The 14832-nt window shown below is 45.5% G+C and overlaps 2 protein-coding genes across 2 annotated transcripts; both read left to right on the top strand.

The window, feature by feature from the left end:
• The first annotated feature begins 738 nt into the window (after nucleotides 1-738).
• exd3 (exonuclease 3'-5' domain containing 3) lies at nucleotides 739-3179 on the top strand. The gene is made up of 2 exons (XM_068705853.1): nucleotides 739-2249; nucleotides 2385-3179. Exons 1-2 carry the CDS (start codon nucleotides 2225-2227, stop codon nucleotides 2738-2740), a joined length of 381 nt encoding a protein of 126 aa, XP_068561954.1. The 5' UTR covers nucleotides 739-2224; the 3' UTR covers nucleotides 2741-3179.
• A 5724-nt stretch (nucleotides 3180-8903) lies between these two features.
• nrarpa (NOTCH regulated ankyrin repeat protein a) lies at nucleotides 8904-10216 on the top strand. Its single transcript, XM_068705487.1, has 2 exons — nucleotides 8904-9045; nucleotides 9246-10216. The coding sequence occupies exon 2, from the start codon at nucleotides 9754-9756 to the stop codon at nucleotides 10090-10092; it is 339 nt and encodes a 112-aa protein (XP_068561588.1). The 5' UTR covers nucleotides 8904-9045; nucleotides 9246-9753; the 3' UTR covers nucleotides 10093-10216.
• The last annotated feature ends 4616 nt before the right edge of the window (nucleotides 10217-14832 follow it).

Genomic DNA, 14832 nt, shown 5'->3' on the forward strand with positions numbered 1-14832 from the left:
CTATAATAATACATGAGAACAACTGTTTTATTTGGGTTTGATTATTCCACTTTTGGCCTTTTTCGATCTTAAGGCCACAACATAAAAAAACCGAATCTTTTGTGCATCAGTTCTGGAAAAACCTTTTTATTAAAAAAGTCCAGCCTGGTGACTGAAGCCACACATGTTGTGCTTCTTGATGCTCACACACATGATCGTTTTGCCTGTGCAAACACGCCAAACTACGATGGGTTTGACACCACTTGTCAGTCTAATGCTTTCTGTGTCGCTAGACATGCGGGGGCTGTAGAGGAGGCGCCGCCGTACGTTCGCTCTTCTTCAGCTCTCTGTGACAACTGTGTGACGGACAACTCCAGGAGTTAAGGAGCACCGAGGAAAAGTCGCATCCTTCAGCGAGCCAGAAACAGAGAAATATCACAACTTCACTTTCTGCAAAAAAAACAAAAAGCCTTTGTTTTCTTTTACACTCTTTACATCTCTGCAGGAATCTTTGCATTTTTTAAACACGCCGTGTTTTGATTAATTCTGGATGGAATTGCTTCCATCCATGTTCCGTGTGTGCGAGGCGCTCTGTGTGTGTGTGTGTGTGTGTGTGTGTGTGTGTGTGTGTGTGTGTGTGTGTGTGTGTGTGTGTGTGTGTGTGTGTGTGTGTGTGTGTGTGTGTGTGTGTGTGCGCCTGCCTGCCCGTCCGCGGCTTAGCCTTGAGAGTTCAGAGCAGGTTCTGGCTTGCTCTGCTCTGGGAAACTTTGAGCTGAGCAAATAGCTGGGTCTGTTTTCCTGGCTGTCGCCACACTTCTACGTGTGAGCCGTGTGTATGCGCCGCATACGAGTATATGCATGCGGTCTATGCACACTGCAGTGTAGCCTGTGCGTCTGTCTGTGTGTGTGTGTGTGTGTGTGTGTGTGTGTGTGTGTGTGTGGAATACAAAGAGGAAAATACAGAGTGCACTGACAGAGAGATGAGCTTCATTCCCACAGACGACAGGAGATGACACCTCTGCTTTTCCCACACCTCCACTGTCTAGCCGCTCTCTCCTGTCCCGACCTCAGTTACCACAGAGACAAACACCCCTCTCTGCATGTGCACACAGAGGAAGGGACATACTGTTGCGTTCGGTGGGTGTATGCGCCCCATATGCAGTCTTCGTTTCAGTTTTCCCAGAGAGAGAGAGAGAGAGAGAGAGAGAGAGAGAGAGAGAGAGAGAGCTGGCTTTAAGGGAGCCAGGATCTCGGTCTCTGCGAGCGTGGTTTGATTTACAGCCCTCCTCTAAGTGGAATGCTGTTTGCTGGGTGGAGCTCAGGTGTGTTGACAAGGCTTTTAGCACCGACATGCTGTCAGGATGGCTTACAGACGAGTGTGTGTGTGTGAGCGTCGGGGGCCGGCAAACGAGAGGTCACTAATGTCCCACCAGGGAGACCTTTTACCATGGAGAGCCAGGACAGCATGGACATGTGAACGTTACTGAGGCGTAAACGCTGTCCACGCACACACACACACACACGCACACGCACACGCACACACACACACACACACACTGATCTGATCTGATCTTATCTTTCTGTACCACTTAGCCCCTTTCACACCAAAGCAATCACTGAGAAAAATGTCTGGTCTACGCCTGGTTTTGACAAAGGTTTCGACAGGTGAACTCTGGTCACAGTTGTTACCCCAGCATTACTAAAGTGAACCCACGGTTTCACACTCATTGCTGCATTCACATACAGAATCTGGGACAGGATGTTGGCGTTGGAAGCGTTCTGGTTTGTAGTCGGCGTAGAGAGCAACGGATGTGGAGCGCGGTGCTGTTTGTTTCCTATGTGAACGATGCCGTTGCGTCTCCATGACTCTAGGATTATCACCTTGCCTTCAGGGTGCAGCCGGCTGGAACGGCTATATACGCTTTTGGGTTCAGACGTCGCCCAACTAGTTTCTCTCCAGCATGAACCCGGCCTTTACAGTACCTACAGCTTCAGATACGGGCTTTGCATTAACATCAGAGCGCAAGTAGTTGACTTGTGTTTGACGTCCGCTCTCCATCCACTGAGAGATCATTTTTATCTGAACTTCTTCCTGCGGTATGTGTAACGTATTTCCTCTTCAAGACACTGTTGATGAGTGAAAGCTCTTGAAAACTCTTCTTTCTGCCCTGCTGCTAATGACCGTCTTCATGTGTTTGTGCAGGCGTGTAACAGTGATCAGTACGCAGCGGTGCCCAGAAAGGACATGGCCAGGATGCTTAAACAGAAAGGTCAGCCAAACATCAGTGGACTCCTTGTTGTGACGGAATGTGTCGGGATGGATCTACCTTTACTTCTTACGTCTTCGCTTCTGCTTCATGTAGTTTTGAAGTTAATTCATTAAATGTCTGCATTTTTGTTCGTAGGATTTCTGCAGGGCCAGGACATCGTTGACCACACACAACAACAGGAAGAGGAGACGCTTGGTGACCTTCTGACCCCAAGTGTGACCCCTGAAATCCCCAGGTATGTCCAGTGTCAGTGGGCCCCCCTCTCAGGGCTGGACCCCGACACCCTGACCTTTCCCGGGGGGGCGCCCGTCCAGCTCCACGCCGTGCCCCCTGCCCTCCTGCCCAGGATACCGCTCTTCTACGTCTGCACCAGATGTGGCAAGGTGTTCTGGGAAGGCTCTCACTTTGGCCGCGTCCTCTCCATGTTTCAGGATGTCTTACACATAGCGGACAAGGACGCTGAATGTGCCGCGGCTGCACAGCAGAACTGACATTAGTTGACACTGCTGCACTTTACCTGACGCATCTAGTCTCAACGGTTCTATAACCTTTTGACGTTCAGAAGTTTGAAGCTCAGCGAACCAAAGACGGGTCACGCTGTGACCCAGTTGGTATATTTCGTTGTCGATCGTCTTTACTGTTCTACCACATTTATGGTGATTTATGGTTTAGGATCGTATTTTAATTATTCCTCACCAAGGAATTAATCTTATCATCGAAGTGTAAAGTTTGTTGCTGTTTTATTTGTTTCCGGTATTTTATTGTTTTGATTTCAAAGTTAAGCGGTTCGATGACGGGGCTACGTTCTGCGGCCTTCTTCTTAGCAGTCTGTGGGACTGTATGTTTCCATTCTCTGTGATTCAAATCTGTATCATTTTTAATTATTTAGCCGAAAGCTCAATATGCGTAAATAAAGTGCTTTTAATTTCACGCTTTTAATGTGAGAAGTCCCAGTTGTTTCCGTCGGTGTGCAGTTATTTCACGACGCGTTTGGAACATTCACAGGACAGATGGTGGAGGATTAAGAGCGGACAGCGTGGTCGTCAACAGATCATCGGAGCCTCTCTGATGTCTGTCAGGTGTAACACTAACAGTGTGGTGGGGGGGGGGGGGGGGGGGGGGGGGTTGTGCCCCGAGGCTGAAGACCAGACGGGTCACAGAGTAACCCAACACACACACACACACACACTGCCTGAATCCCTTCACATGTTCTCATACCTTTCTTTCCTCCTCTCCTCTGCACCACTTTGGATTTGTGTTGTTGCAGAACATAAGATTGCTCAAACGAGTTTGAACAGATCTAATGTGAAAATGTTATGCAATTAAATGTGTTCTGGTGTTTGGTGCATAGCAGGCATTTTGTTGAGACTCTATTAGAAGGCTAATCTGTTTACGCTCATGAAATTGTCAGAAACCACAGACATATTTTCACTTCATTTAATTGATCACTTAACTTGCATCAAGAAAAACCACGGTGGCTTCCAGAGACAAGGTCGTACTGTGACTCACTGAGGTAAATGTGTTTTCAGGGTGTTTGACTCACTGAAGGGAGTGGAGAGATTTGAACCTCGGGATGATTCAGTGAACCCCGGAACAATGATTAACATTTTTCTGGAGAAAAGCTTTTCCCCAGAACATACACACGATAACCTGATTACCACGAATAACTAGATGGAGGTTACAGACGTAAAGTCTTTAATGTGTTGAAGCTGAAAATTCTTGGATCACTTACTTTCCCAAGCTGTCAGTTTTCAGGGAACTCACTGGGCTGCTGCCAAATCTTAATCATAGCAAGTTGTGGAATGAGATGTTATCTAACTGAATGATTTTGGAAGAAGTGGACCAGTTTCTACATCACACGTGTGAAGAGCAGGTCAGGACCTCAACATGTGAGTAATGGAGCACCATTCACCAAACTGCATAACCTTGGATGCATTATAAGATGAAGGTTTGGGCCTTTTTGTTGTTGCAGTCAGTAATGTTAATAATGCCGTTAGCTCTCAGGACTTCATGAAGATTGATGTTACACAAACTGGGTGTCCGTGGCTTAATGTGTGACGTTCACTGTCCAGTGCTGGGTGAGCCGGATCTGAACCTGCTTCTCATATGTTGCAGCTACAACAAGAAACCGCGTTGGACGCAGGAGAGCGTGTGGATCACGTCTCAGACATGACTTACAGGTTCTCAAGGGATTTTAAAGGTTTGTAATATTTGTCTTTTCCCCCCAATGTATCTCCTATATAGTAGGCTAATGGTACCACTTCCTAACAAGGCACCTTGGAAACACTACTTTGACGACTCGCACATCTGTTATCTATTATTATATTCGGCGTTTCATTTAGCCTTAACGTCTCCATCCATATATTTAGACCAGGTGTGGAAAAAAGGTTGATGAACTGGTTGCATGAGTGATTTTGAGGAGAAGGCCATTGAGATCCATCTGTAGGAGAGACTGAGTCTTATCAGCTGGATGTTACACTATAGGAAAATGAATCTCTATCAGCAAAATGAGCGTTGAACCACATGCTTGATGCTATTATTTTAGGACTATACACTTCCAAAATCCAGGAGTAGAAACGTCTTGGCATATTGCCTCTTCTTTTTTTTTTTCTTCCAGCAGACTGTATAATAACCACAGTAGCATTAATCTACCCTGAAGTATCGTTATTGCTACGGGTGAAGTCGACACCCTGGCTCCCAAATAAGCCGCTCTCTGTGTGTCTTCTCCTGTCCTTGTCCGGGTGGTCGCAGCCCCTGCCTCTGCGCAGAGCGCGAGCTTTCTGCTGCAGCACCGTGTTATTTGATCCTTGCTCTTTCTTTGCTGGGAAGAAAAGCTCGCCTCTTTCCCACGCTCTGAGGACACGTGGTGCCCGGAATGAATTGGATTCAGAAGACCCTCCCTCCCGGTGAAACGTCTCTCTCTCTCCCCACTCTCTCTCCATATCTCTGAAAATGTAAAATAACAATATTGCTAAAGCTTAATCATATAAAAAAATCGGCTTTTTTTTTTTTTTTTTTTTTTTAAAACATGACTAGGTTTCTTTCGTGTATCCCAGTGTGTCCGTTTCCCGATCTGGACTCTCGGCGACGTGCGTGCGCACCACATCCCCGGACGGGACGTGAGGCTCCTCCCGGCTTGTCTGTCCCCGATCTGTCCGTTTACAAGACAGCCGCACAACGCTGCACGGCTCTGGGTTCTCTCGTGTGTCGCTGAAATGCGTCTTGTTTATCGACACACAGGAACAGAGATATGGCTGCGTAAATAGAAGCAGAGTCACGTTATTACTTGTTTTATCTTTGTGTGACCGGTTTGTGGAGAGTTGGCCCCCAGCACAGCCTCCGTGCCGAGGCGACCCCTCAGACTGACTGCACTAAACCGGACTGTCCTCGCTAAAGGTTGTCCAAAATATTTTTGGAGATCGATTATTGCAAATTCTCACTGTGATTGTCTCGCGCTTTTACGCACGCATATAATGCGTCGTTGGTCATTTTAACCGATTTTTTTTTTTTAGCTTAATTGCGCATGTCAAACAGAAAATAACAGATTGCAAAATAATTGTTTAAAGTATTTCATCACTTGAAGTACCTATACTCAACAGCCGCATGGTCGCGTCTGGTTTTTGGCTGCTTCCCAGACACACACATTACCAAGAACGACCCGGGGAGCGAAGTGGCGGGGAGGGCAGAGAGGAGAGCAAATGCCACAGAGTTTTGGGAGAGAAACTCATCCAATCGGAGACACGTTTGGCTCCGTCTGTGCAAATGTTTTCCAAGTGTCCAGACGCACTGCAGCCAAAAGCTTTGATAGCGGACAGATGTTCCTGATTTTCCAGAAGATGTTCCGCACCGTTCAGTAACCCTCAGAAAACACATACACTCACACATATATATGTATGAAATCTGAAGAATTAGCCATAACCTTTGTACATTTCCTAACTGTGAGAGTTTTGGACTCACACAAGTCAATGCTGTGTCATGTAAAGAGTGCAGAGAGGAACACACATCTGTTACTGCATCCTATCTTAAAAGGGTTGACTTGTATTCAAGATATATTTCTAGGAATGAGTCAGAGCCAGCCTCTTTGTTTTGGTGCAGCTGTGGGCCACTTGTTGAAGAGGAAAAAACAGCCCCGCCGATGCACCTAAAAGTGTCCAAAACAGCTGAATCACAGTCTCCCGCACACAAACTCTTCTGGCTCTATTTGTCCGTCATTTAAGTCCCACAGTCAAACATCTGAATTTCAATCAGGCCAGCAGAAATACTTGTTTCTTATTGGCTGGCAGGTGTCTGTTTACATTCCATACTGGGTTTAAACATGATTCAGGCCAACAGCAACAATACTGCTACACTAACACTCGCCTTATCATGTGTTAAAGGTCAAATATTGATATCGCCCAACATCACAGACAGGGTTTACAGCCTGTACATCATACAGCCCCATCTACCCTGAAACTACCATCAAACGTAGCTTGTGTGGTCATAGTTTACACCTTGATGCACCCCAGGGTGTCCTGGGTAAAATATTGGACCCAAGCAATCCAGTTAGATTTACATGATCACTTAGTCAATCTATTAAGACAATAGATTGTATTTCTTTCAGAGTAAAATTGCTGCAAATCTGTTATTTTCTATACTGGGACACTTTGGAGGACCATGACCACCAAACCATGAGGGAATATTACTACATGTGTTTCAAGTTGGTTTTAGTTGTTAACATACCTTGGAGCATAAATCCTGTCATGGGGTTACCTGTGGTTTTGTGAACTAGACTTGACTGTTTACTTGATCTAGTTTCAGGTACACCGTGTGACTGTAATGGACAGCTGTCAGTCAAAGTCTAAAACGAACGTCCATGACCACGATGCTTCACTCCACATGTGTTTACAGAACGTCAATCATGTCTTCAGTCAGTCAGTAGTTGACAGCTTGTTTGTTTGTTTGTTTGTTTGTTTGTTTTTTGAATTAAATAAAGCAGATTGCGACCTCCATATGTGTGATTTCTGCCGCTGCCTCTCCCACGCTGACGCACAGACGCTCACATGACACGCTCGCGCATAGACAGATGCGGCCGTAGACGCGCGCCACATGTACAGTTCAGAGTGTGGGAAAACGAGGCCGGTGTGAAAGCCACCGAACCATCAGAGCGGTTTTATAACGTGTCACACAGATGAGATGCAGCGTGGGCCGTCGACACGGAGCAGACGGCCCCGAGGGAGGCTGAGACGGAGGCTGTGTACCTGCTGTGGTTTCCACATACTGTACCTCTGTCTCTGCACTGTTGACAGAACAGAACTCTACCCGGAGCTGTCACTTTCACATGCATTCTTTCTGTCAAACCCTGTGTCTATCTATCAATATCCATCACCACCTTACCCTGTTTTTCTCACACACACACACACACACACACACACACACACACACACACACACACACACAGTTCCCACGGTGACAGGGGTGGGGGGGGCTGAGTGGCGTGTCAATCCGCACACAGCGTCACTTCTTTTCACTTGCAAAAAGGAAGTAGCGCGAGGCTTTTGTTATTCGAGGTCCCACAGTCTAAAACAACTGGAATATATCCGCAGTTTATGATTCAAACAGCCACCTATAATCTCCTCCTCGCGGGGTGTTTTTAGATGGACTCGTTTTGGGGGGTGGGGGGGGGGGGGTACTTTACTGTCGTCCCCGTTTGGTTCGGAGGTAATCACCGTCTTGAGGTCTTAGATAAGTTCACACTTCAGACTGTTGAAACTACATGTATATGAGCTCCCTCGAGCCTCGGCCTTTAGGAGAGTACAACTTTTAACTGCACCTCTGGATTTGATACATCTGTTCATTGTGCTCCTTTTTTTTTAATTTCACAAATGATTGCACAAATTCACAGCGACGTCTCCTGGTAGTACCCACAGAGAAGGTTGTGGCACAAAAAGCAGCACAGATGTAAACCACATCCTCTCCTGGCATGTCATCATCAGCACCTTCTCTGCCCCACATCACGTGGAACGAGTCCAGATGCTCCTTTATTAAGGAAAATAGACACATTAATAAACCATTTTACTAACATTATGTTTAGCCTTTAGTCCACGAGCTGATTACTTTCGTTTTCCTTTTTCTTGAATTTTCACCTGAAAGTCAAACGTAAACAGTGCACAGCCACAGTCACATTGGTTTTGCGTAAAATGAAAAGTGTCCATGTAACTTTGTTTCATTCGACATTTTTAATTTCTTTGCATTAATGAGAATCCTGCCCGACGCCATCTAGTCCCTGGTCCCTAGTCATGTACATCGCTGTCAATGTGAAGAGGCTTTTTGGCGTTTTTTGGTTCGGAGTTCCTGTTGACGTTAAATCCAGAGGATGATCCTTTACAACGCGCCCCGCTTTCTCAGCAGTTTACAGCTCTGGCAGCTCCGTGCCTCTGGCTTTCAGTCCGCTTCCTGGGGTCGGCTACAGGAGATCGGATATGGAGCTCACCATTGCTGCGGGCGGCTTGTTTAATATTTCTGCAGCAACGTTTGGCTCCCTCCTCGGAAGACCACGCCTCCCTCCCCGCGGATTCACAGGGCTACTGATCCCGCCCTAACCGAGCCGGCAGCCTATAACCTCCCCGGGTTTCCGCCCATTCCTCCACAGTTGATTCTTTTGGGATGGTATTGTCATGCAAATAAAGGACGCGTAAAATATTCTCCCAGAGCGCAGCGCAGGGCAGAGACTCACACGGACCGCGCGGAGGACACAGACCGGGGCCACACAGTGGATTTGTATCGTTTTCGTCGCTACGGACCCGTCCATCTGTCACAGGTAAGTCACAAATGTGCAGCGGACTACACTTCCAGACATGTTTAGTGGCAAAGCCGTGTAACCGTGCGTAAACGTGTGCGCATGGAGGTCTCGCTCACTCTCTTGGATGTGGCGGAATGTGGGGTCTCTCTCGCAGTCTGTTGGTGAGGAACCGGGATTCATGTGGACTTCTCTTGTCTCTTTTTTTTTGTCTTTCCCAGACACCCTGGCCACATGAGCAGCGACACATAGCCGGGACGTGTTGACCAGGAATCGGGTCGGACCGTTCAAGGAGAACCTGCGGAGACTGTCCCGTGGAGATAGTGGTCATTCTTCCAGTTTCCCCCCCAAGTGAAGTCGGAGGTGTCTCTCTTCTCCATCCCTGCTACAGGCTACCTGCTGCTGCTACGGAGGGGGAACTACGTCCAGAGACCCCTGGATCGCTTGAGAGCATCCTTTTTTATGTTTTAGGGATTTTAGGATCTCTACAAATACTAACATTTTTTGCACACCAAGTGTGTTATTTCCTCTCTTGTCCTTTTTGGGATATATACAGTGATCTTTTTTCTATTTTAGTACTTTAAAAAGTGCCTTAATAACTGGTTGTGATCCAGTGTAACTGTGGCATTGTCACCAGACCAGAGACGCTCAATAGGGAGAAGACGATTGTTATCAGCTTTAGAGCCCGGGCAGGATTACTGGTTCCCCACCCTCCAGCGAGCTGCAACCATGAGCCAGGCGGATGTGTCGACTTGCTCCGCGCCGCAGCGGGTTTTCCAGGAGGCGGTGAAGAAGGGCAACACCAAGGAGCTGCACTCGTTGCTGCAGAACATGACGAACTGCGAGTTCAACGTCAACTCCTTCGGGCCGGAGGGACAGACGGCCCTCCACCAGTCTGTCATTGACGGCAACCTGGAGCTGGTAAAACTGCTGGTGAAGTTTGGCGCAGACATCCGACTGGCCAACAGGGAAGGGTGGAGCGCTTTACACATTGCCGCCTTCGGTGGCCACCAAGACATTGTGCTATACCTCATCACCAAGGCCAAGTACTCCTCTGGCGCCCGGTGATCTGTCTCTGCTGTCAGGTAAAATAAGAAAATAAAAAAAATAACAACAAGTGGAAAATAAAGCTGCAACACACGGGAAAGCCAGGCTCTTGTAAAAGAAAAAAAACTGCCATCATCTACATAGTTGTGCCAAATTATATATATATATATATATATATATATATATATATATATATATATATATATATATATATATATATATATATATATATAAGAAATAAAACTAGACCTGCAGAATAATCTTCCCTCATTGTAAACCAAACGGGGTCCTCTCTGCACTCCTGAGTGAAGTATCGCATGGCTCATACACAGCGCTTCAACGCGACTCTTTAACAAAAGAAACGCCATTTCGGTGAGTTTGTTGGTACTAAAGCTTTCCTCTTGAATGTGTATATTAGATCTCGTCGTCCAATACAAAAGAAGCCAGTGTCTGTGTATCACATGTGTGTGTGTTTGGACTCCAGAAGTGCAGATGGCCCAGTTTCTCTCTCTATCCATGACCTCCCATCTCCAGTATACAGTTGAATATTTTCTTCCTGGGGAGGAGGAGGAGGAGGGGGGGTTGTTGCTCCTCATTGTTCACCCGTTTTAAGTTATTTTTATATGAAACACGGCACTTGATGCTAAATGGCTGCATGCTGGAATATCTGAAAGGGAAGACACATGATCGAGAGAAGGAGGGTTGCCCTCTGTTGGCTACCAGGGGTTTAGTTTCTTTTCTTTTTTACTCAAAGAGCGGCATTATGGCTATCCAACACGCTTTCACATGTGTAATCATTATGTAACAACAAGTGGCTCCATCGTTGTTGTAAAGTACTGTACACAATAGCTTTACTTTGTTTTTTTTTAAGAGGAAAAAAAAAAGAGAGACAGTAGCTGAATGCGCTCGTGCAGATCTTGCCATGCTGGCGTCCAACTTTTCAGGCCAGTTGCGACCACTTCTGCTGATGGTCATTGTGTAAAAAAAACAAAAAAACAAACAAACGCTGCTTTCGCTTTGTATCAAAAAAAAAAAAAGAGTCGCATTTGGAATTCACTTTATAATCTCCTTTCAGTATTTTATTAACATCCTAGTCATCACTGTGAAAGCAGGCTGTGTTGTTTTTTCATTTTATTTATGAAGGTACATTGAGAAGATGCGTTTTTGAACATGTTGTGGTTCTTCTTAACACAAAACATATATCAATATCTAGGGGTGACTCAAGCTGCTTCAGACTCGAGGTATAAACTGTCCCGTGTGGAGGTAGACCTGCCACCCCCCCAGAAACCCCTTCTGTTAAAGCCTGTTGACCCAAGAGGACCCCCCCCCCCCCCCCCCCCCCTCCTCCCGTTAAAAGGACTTTGTTCGGTTGCCTTTTGCCAGCTACCTCGACTATAAAGTATTCTCAAGTTGTTCAGCTCTCTCACCACTCTGCCACGTTGTTTGGAGTCTGAGGAGATTCACAATTTGTCTGTGATCATCCGCATGCCAGTATGTTGTTGTTGTTTTTTTTTGTAGCCCACCAGACCGATGGACTTCAGTGCAGAAGATGCAATGAACCCATTCCTGCGTCCTCACTCGGGGCAGTTTATTTTACACTACAACCAAACCAATTCTGTCGAGCAATGCATCGTTTTACCTTTCTGCATGGGAGTCTGTGGTCCTCTCTGTCTGTCTCTCACACACACACACACACACACGCACACACACACACACACACACACACACACACACACACACACACACTCACTGCCATTGTGTTCCCTATAAACCTTCGCTCTCCTCTCTATCTCTGTCTTCACCAGCCTGGATTTTTGTTTTCTAGGATTTTTTTTTTTTTTCCAGTCATACAAAAAAAAAAAAAAAATGGAATTGTATCGCGTGACTTATAAATGCAGGGAGTTTTAATTGCACAAAAATGCGGAGCCTTGTGCGCCCCCAGTGTCTGTACGGGGTAACTGCAGGAGCCAAGGCTTTGGAATAGTTACTACTACTGAGCAGGACCCTAATACTGTTGGACGATGAAGACTTCAAATAGCAACAACGCATGACTATTGCCGGATGTCACAGATTAGAAAAAAAGGAAAAACAAATAAAATGGTTTCATCAACTTGCCTGCTGCATTTTGAAAGTCATGGCACCCTAACATTTGTATCAATGCTGCTTGTATGTTTTGGTTGTTTTGTTTTCTCTGTTATTGTTGATGTTATTTTTAATTTTAATTTTTTTTTTAAAGCCTACCGCTCAAATGGCCAACAGTTGTATAGAAGCTTCACATCAGCACTGGTTCACCGCATGAGAAGCTGTTGAAAGAGTGTGTTTTTTTTAAATTGAAGTGTGTTTGTGTGATTCTGAGCTTCTCATGGGGGGGGGGGGGGGTCATCCAGACTGAGAACTTCCCCGGAACAACCACAAGTAATCTGAAGCGATAGATCCGCCGCATCAAGGTATAGATTGGTATCAGGCAACACATTAAATATGCATCACTTGTCTTAAACTCCATGTTTTTTTTTTTTGTTGTTTTTAGTTTTTTTCCTCTCCTTTGAATATTGCACTGATGACTGTTGTTGAAAAGTTGACTTTTATGTGTCGACATTTTAATTTTTTTCTGAATAGAAAAAAACAAACACAACAAAATACTATTGTATAAATATATGCTCCAGGTGATAAAGTCCTAATGTGTGTGTTACTTTGTGGAAAAAACATGATGTTTTTTTTTTTAAACAAAGATGCGTGTATCTCTGTGATTGGGTGTATGTATATATACATATGGATATATATATATATATCGACGCTGACGATGATGATGATGATGATGATGATGATGATGATATCTGGGGGCACTTTCTTTTTTGAAGTGCTGTCTTCCTGTTTTTTTGAAAGGGGAATAATACATTTTGATGGTAAGATCATTGTAACATGGTTAAAAATTGCACGGTTGTGTGGTTGTTTGGCTTACCAGGGTCATAACATTTATGACGTAAGGAGCCAGCCGCCGGATTGGTGTACATGAGTGAGATGATTTTTATTTTTATTTTATTTTTTTTAAGTGCTGACTTCTTTGGACCAAGTTGTGTTTCTGGTCTTGCTTCATTTCAAGCAAGAGGAAACGGCTGATTTTTCATGAGTGATGCAGATGTTCCATCATGTTTCATTTTGTTTCTATTCTTTTACTTTTGAACGTTTGTAACACTGTGATGATGACGTGATGTCATGTGGAGATGAGTGCTGTATTATTTTTGTACGTTTGTGTACAAGCCAGTAAAGAAATCATTAAACTCAAAAATCTGTGTATGTATACATTTCTTCCTCAGAAGCTCGAGCAACAAAAAAAAAACAGCTACATTTCCTCCTCCTCATCCTCCCTCCTGCATCTTTCATAGAAAAGGTTGCTTTGGGAAACACCCCCCTACCCTCCTCTCTCTCTCTCTCTCTCTCTCTCTCTCTCTCTCTCTTCTCCCTCCCTGTCTTCCAAGCCGGGCCCAACCCAGATCCCCATTCTCTCCTTTTGTCATTCATCTGGCCTCATCCTTTCACTGCCGGGATAAAAGAGCCCAGTGCATTGTGGGTAGGCTCAGTTTAAAGAAGGGTCCCCTCCCCTGTGTGTGTGTGTGTGTGTGTGTGTGTGTGTGTGTGTGTGTGTGTGTGTGTGTGTGTGTGTGTGTGTGTGTGTTGCGGGAGAGCTAGTTTTATGTTACATCCACACACTCAAAAAAAAACTGTCCAACACAACACACAACCTCTCTTGTGCTCCCTTCCTGACGATTAAGGCCCGAGCTCTGCGCGACAATTCAGCTCTCTGCTAACAAACCTTGTCCTTCACTCATCATCTACACTCCTTTCCTAAAATTATCTTTGTTCCTTTCCCTTCACTTCCCATAAGCCGTACAACTCACGCTTCTAAGAAAAGACTCGCTAATTGGCAATCAGCTGATTTTGTTGGAGGGGGAAGGAAACGTACGTGTGATTTTTTTTTTTTCTTCTTCTTTTTGGTGAAATATGTACTTTGTAGCTTCCTGTGATGGTGCATGAAATGGCCCTGATAAGGGTTGGTTAAACTGTTAAACACTCCCGCCTCATATGGGCCGGCCTTGAGTCCAAGAACTGGAACACACAGATTAATTTGCAGCTAAGTAACACTGTGTTGGTCTGTGTATTTTGAAGTGAACCCTTTTAAATGAACGTATTTGATCATGTCCCTGTTCTCCTTCACTGGTTGTGTAGCATTTATAAAAGCATGCCGGCGGTTACATTTTGCTCTTGAGGAACCTTTCATTGAGTCATTGAACACTGCTCTGCAACTGGTGTTACGCTGCTGTGGGAGGGTCGTGGGAAAAGCAACACTACAATACGTCTCCCTGCATGTCGGACCTGTTTGTGTTGTAACATTTGCTGGGTGGTGACCTGCCCTTAGCTGCAACTGGTTGAGCAAGGAGGGTTGCATTTAATGTGATTGAAATAACGGTTGTGGTTTGAGAGTTTTCCTTTCAGTGCGATCCTGAAGTTAAACTCAAAAAGTGGAGCGTTTTTATTGTTAGAGCAGCTGTTAAACTTGCATTCTGAGCTGCAGCGGAGTCCTCTTTGACCTCAAATGTTCTGCGCTGACCGCACCAAAGCGCTGACCTGATGCATGTCGCTCCTCTGAACACCAGCCCCCTCTGTGTTTTGATGCCGAATGGGCTATCTGGGTTGCTGCTCGCCTCGTCCTTTCCTCTCTCCCCCCTGAGTCTCTCACTTCTGCAGGATGTTTTTGTTGAGCTG

Source organism: Cebidichthys violaceus, unplaced genomic scaffold, assembly GCF_023349555.1.
Source record: "Cebidichthys violaceus isolate CVI_PGR_0920_01 unplaced genomic scaffold, fCebVio1.0.p SCAF_12, whole genome shotgun sequence".
NCBI lineage: Eukaryota > Metazoa > Chordata > Actinopteri > Perciformes > Stichaeidae > Cebidichthys > Cebidichthys violaceus.

Excerpts from the sequence above, each read along its gene's own strand:
- exd3 (XM_068705853.1), top strand. The coding sequence starts at position 2,225 with ATGGCCAGGATGCTTAAACAGAAAG. Across the intron at positions 2,250-2,384 it reads CAGGATGCTTAAACAGAAAG|GATTTCTGCAGGGCCAGGAC; the intron begins GTCAGCCAAACA and ends TTTTGTTCGTAG.
- nrarpa (XM_068705487.1), top strand. The coding sequence starts at position 9,754 with ATGAGCCAGGCGGATGTGTCGACTTGCTCCGCGCCGCAGCGGGTTTTC.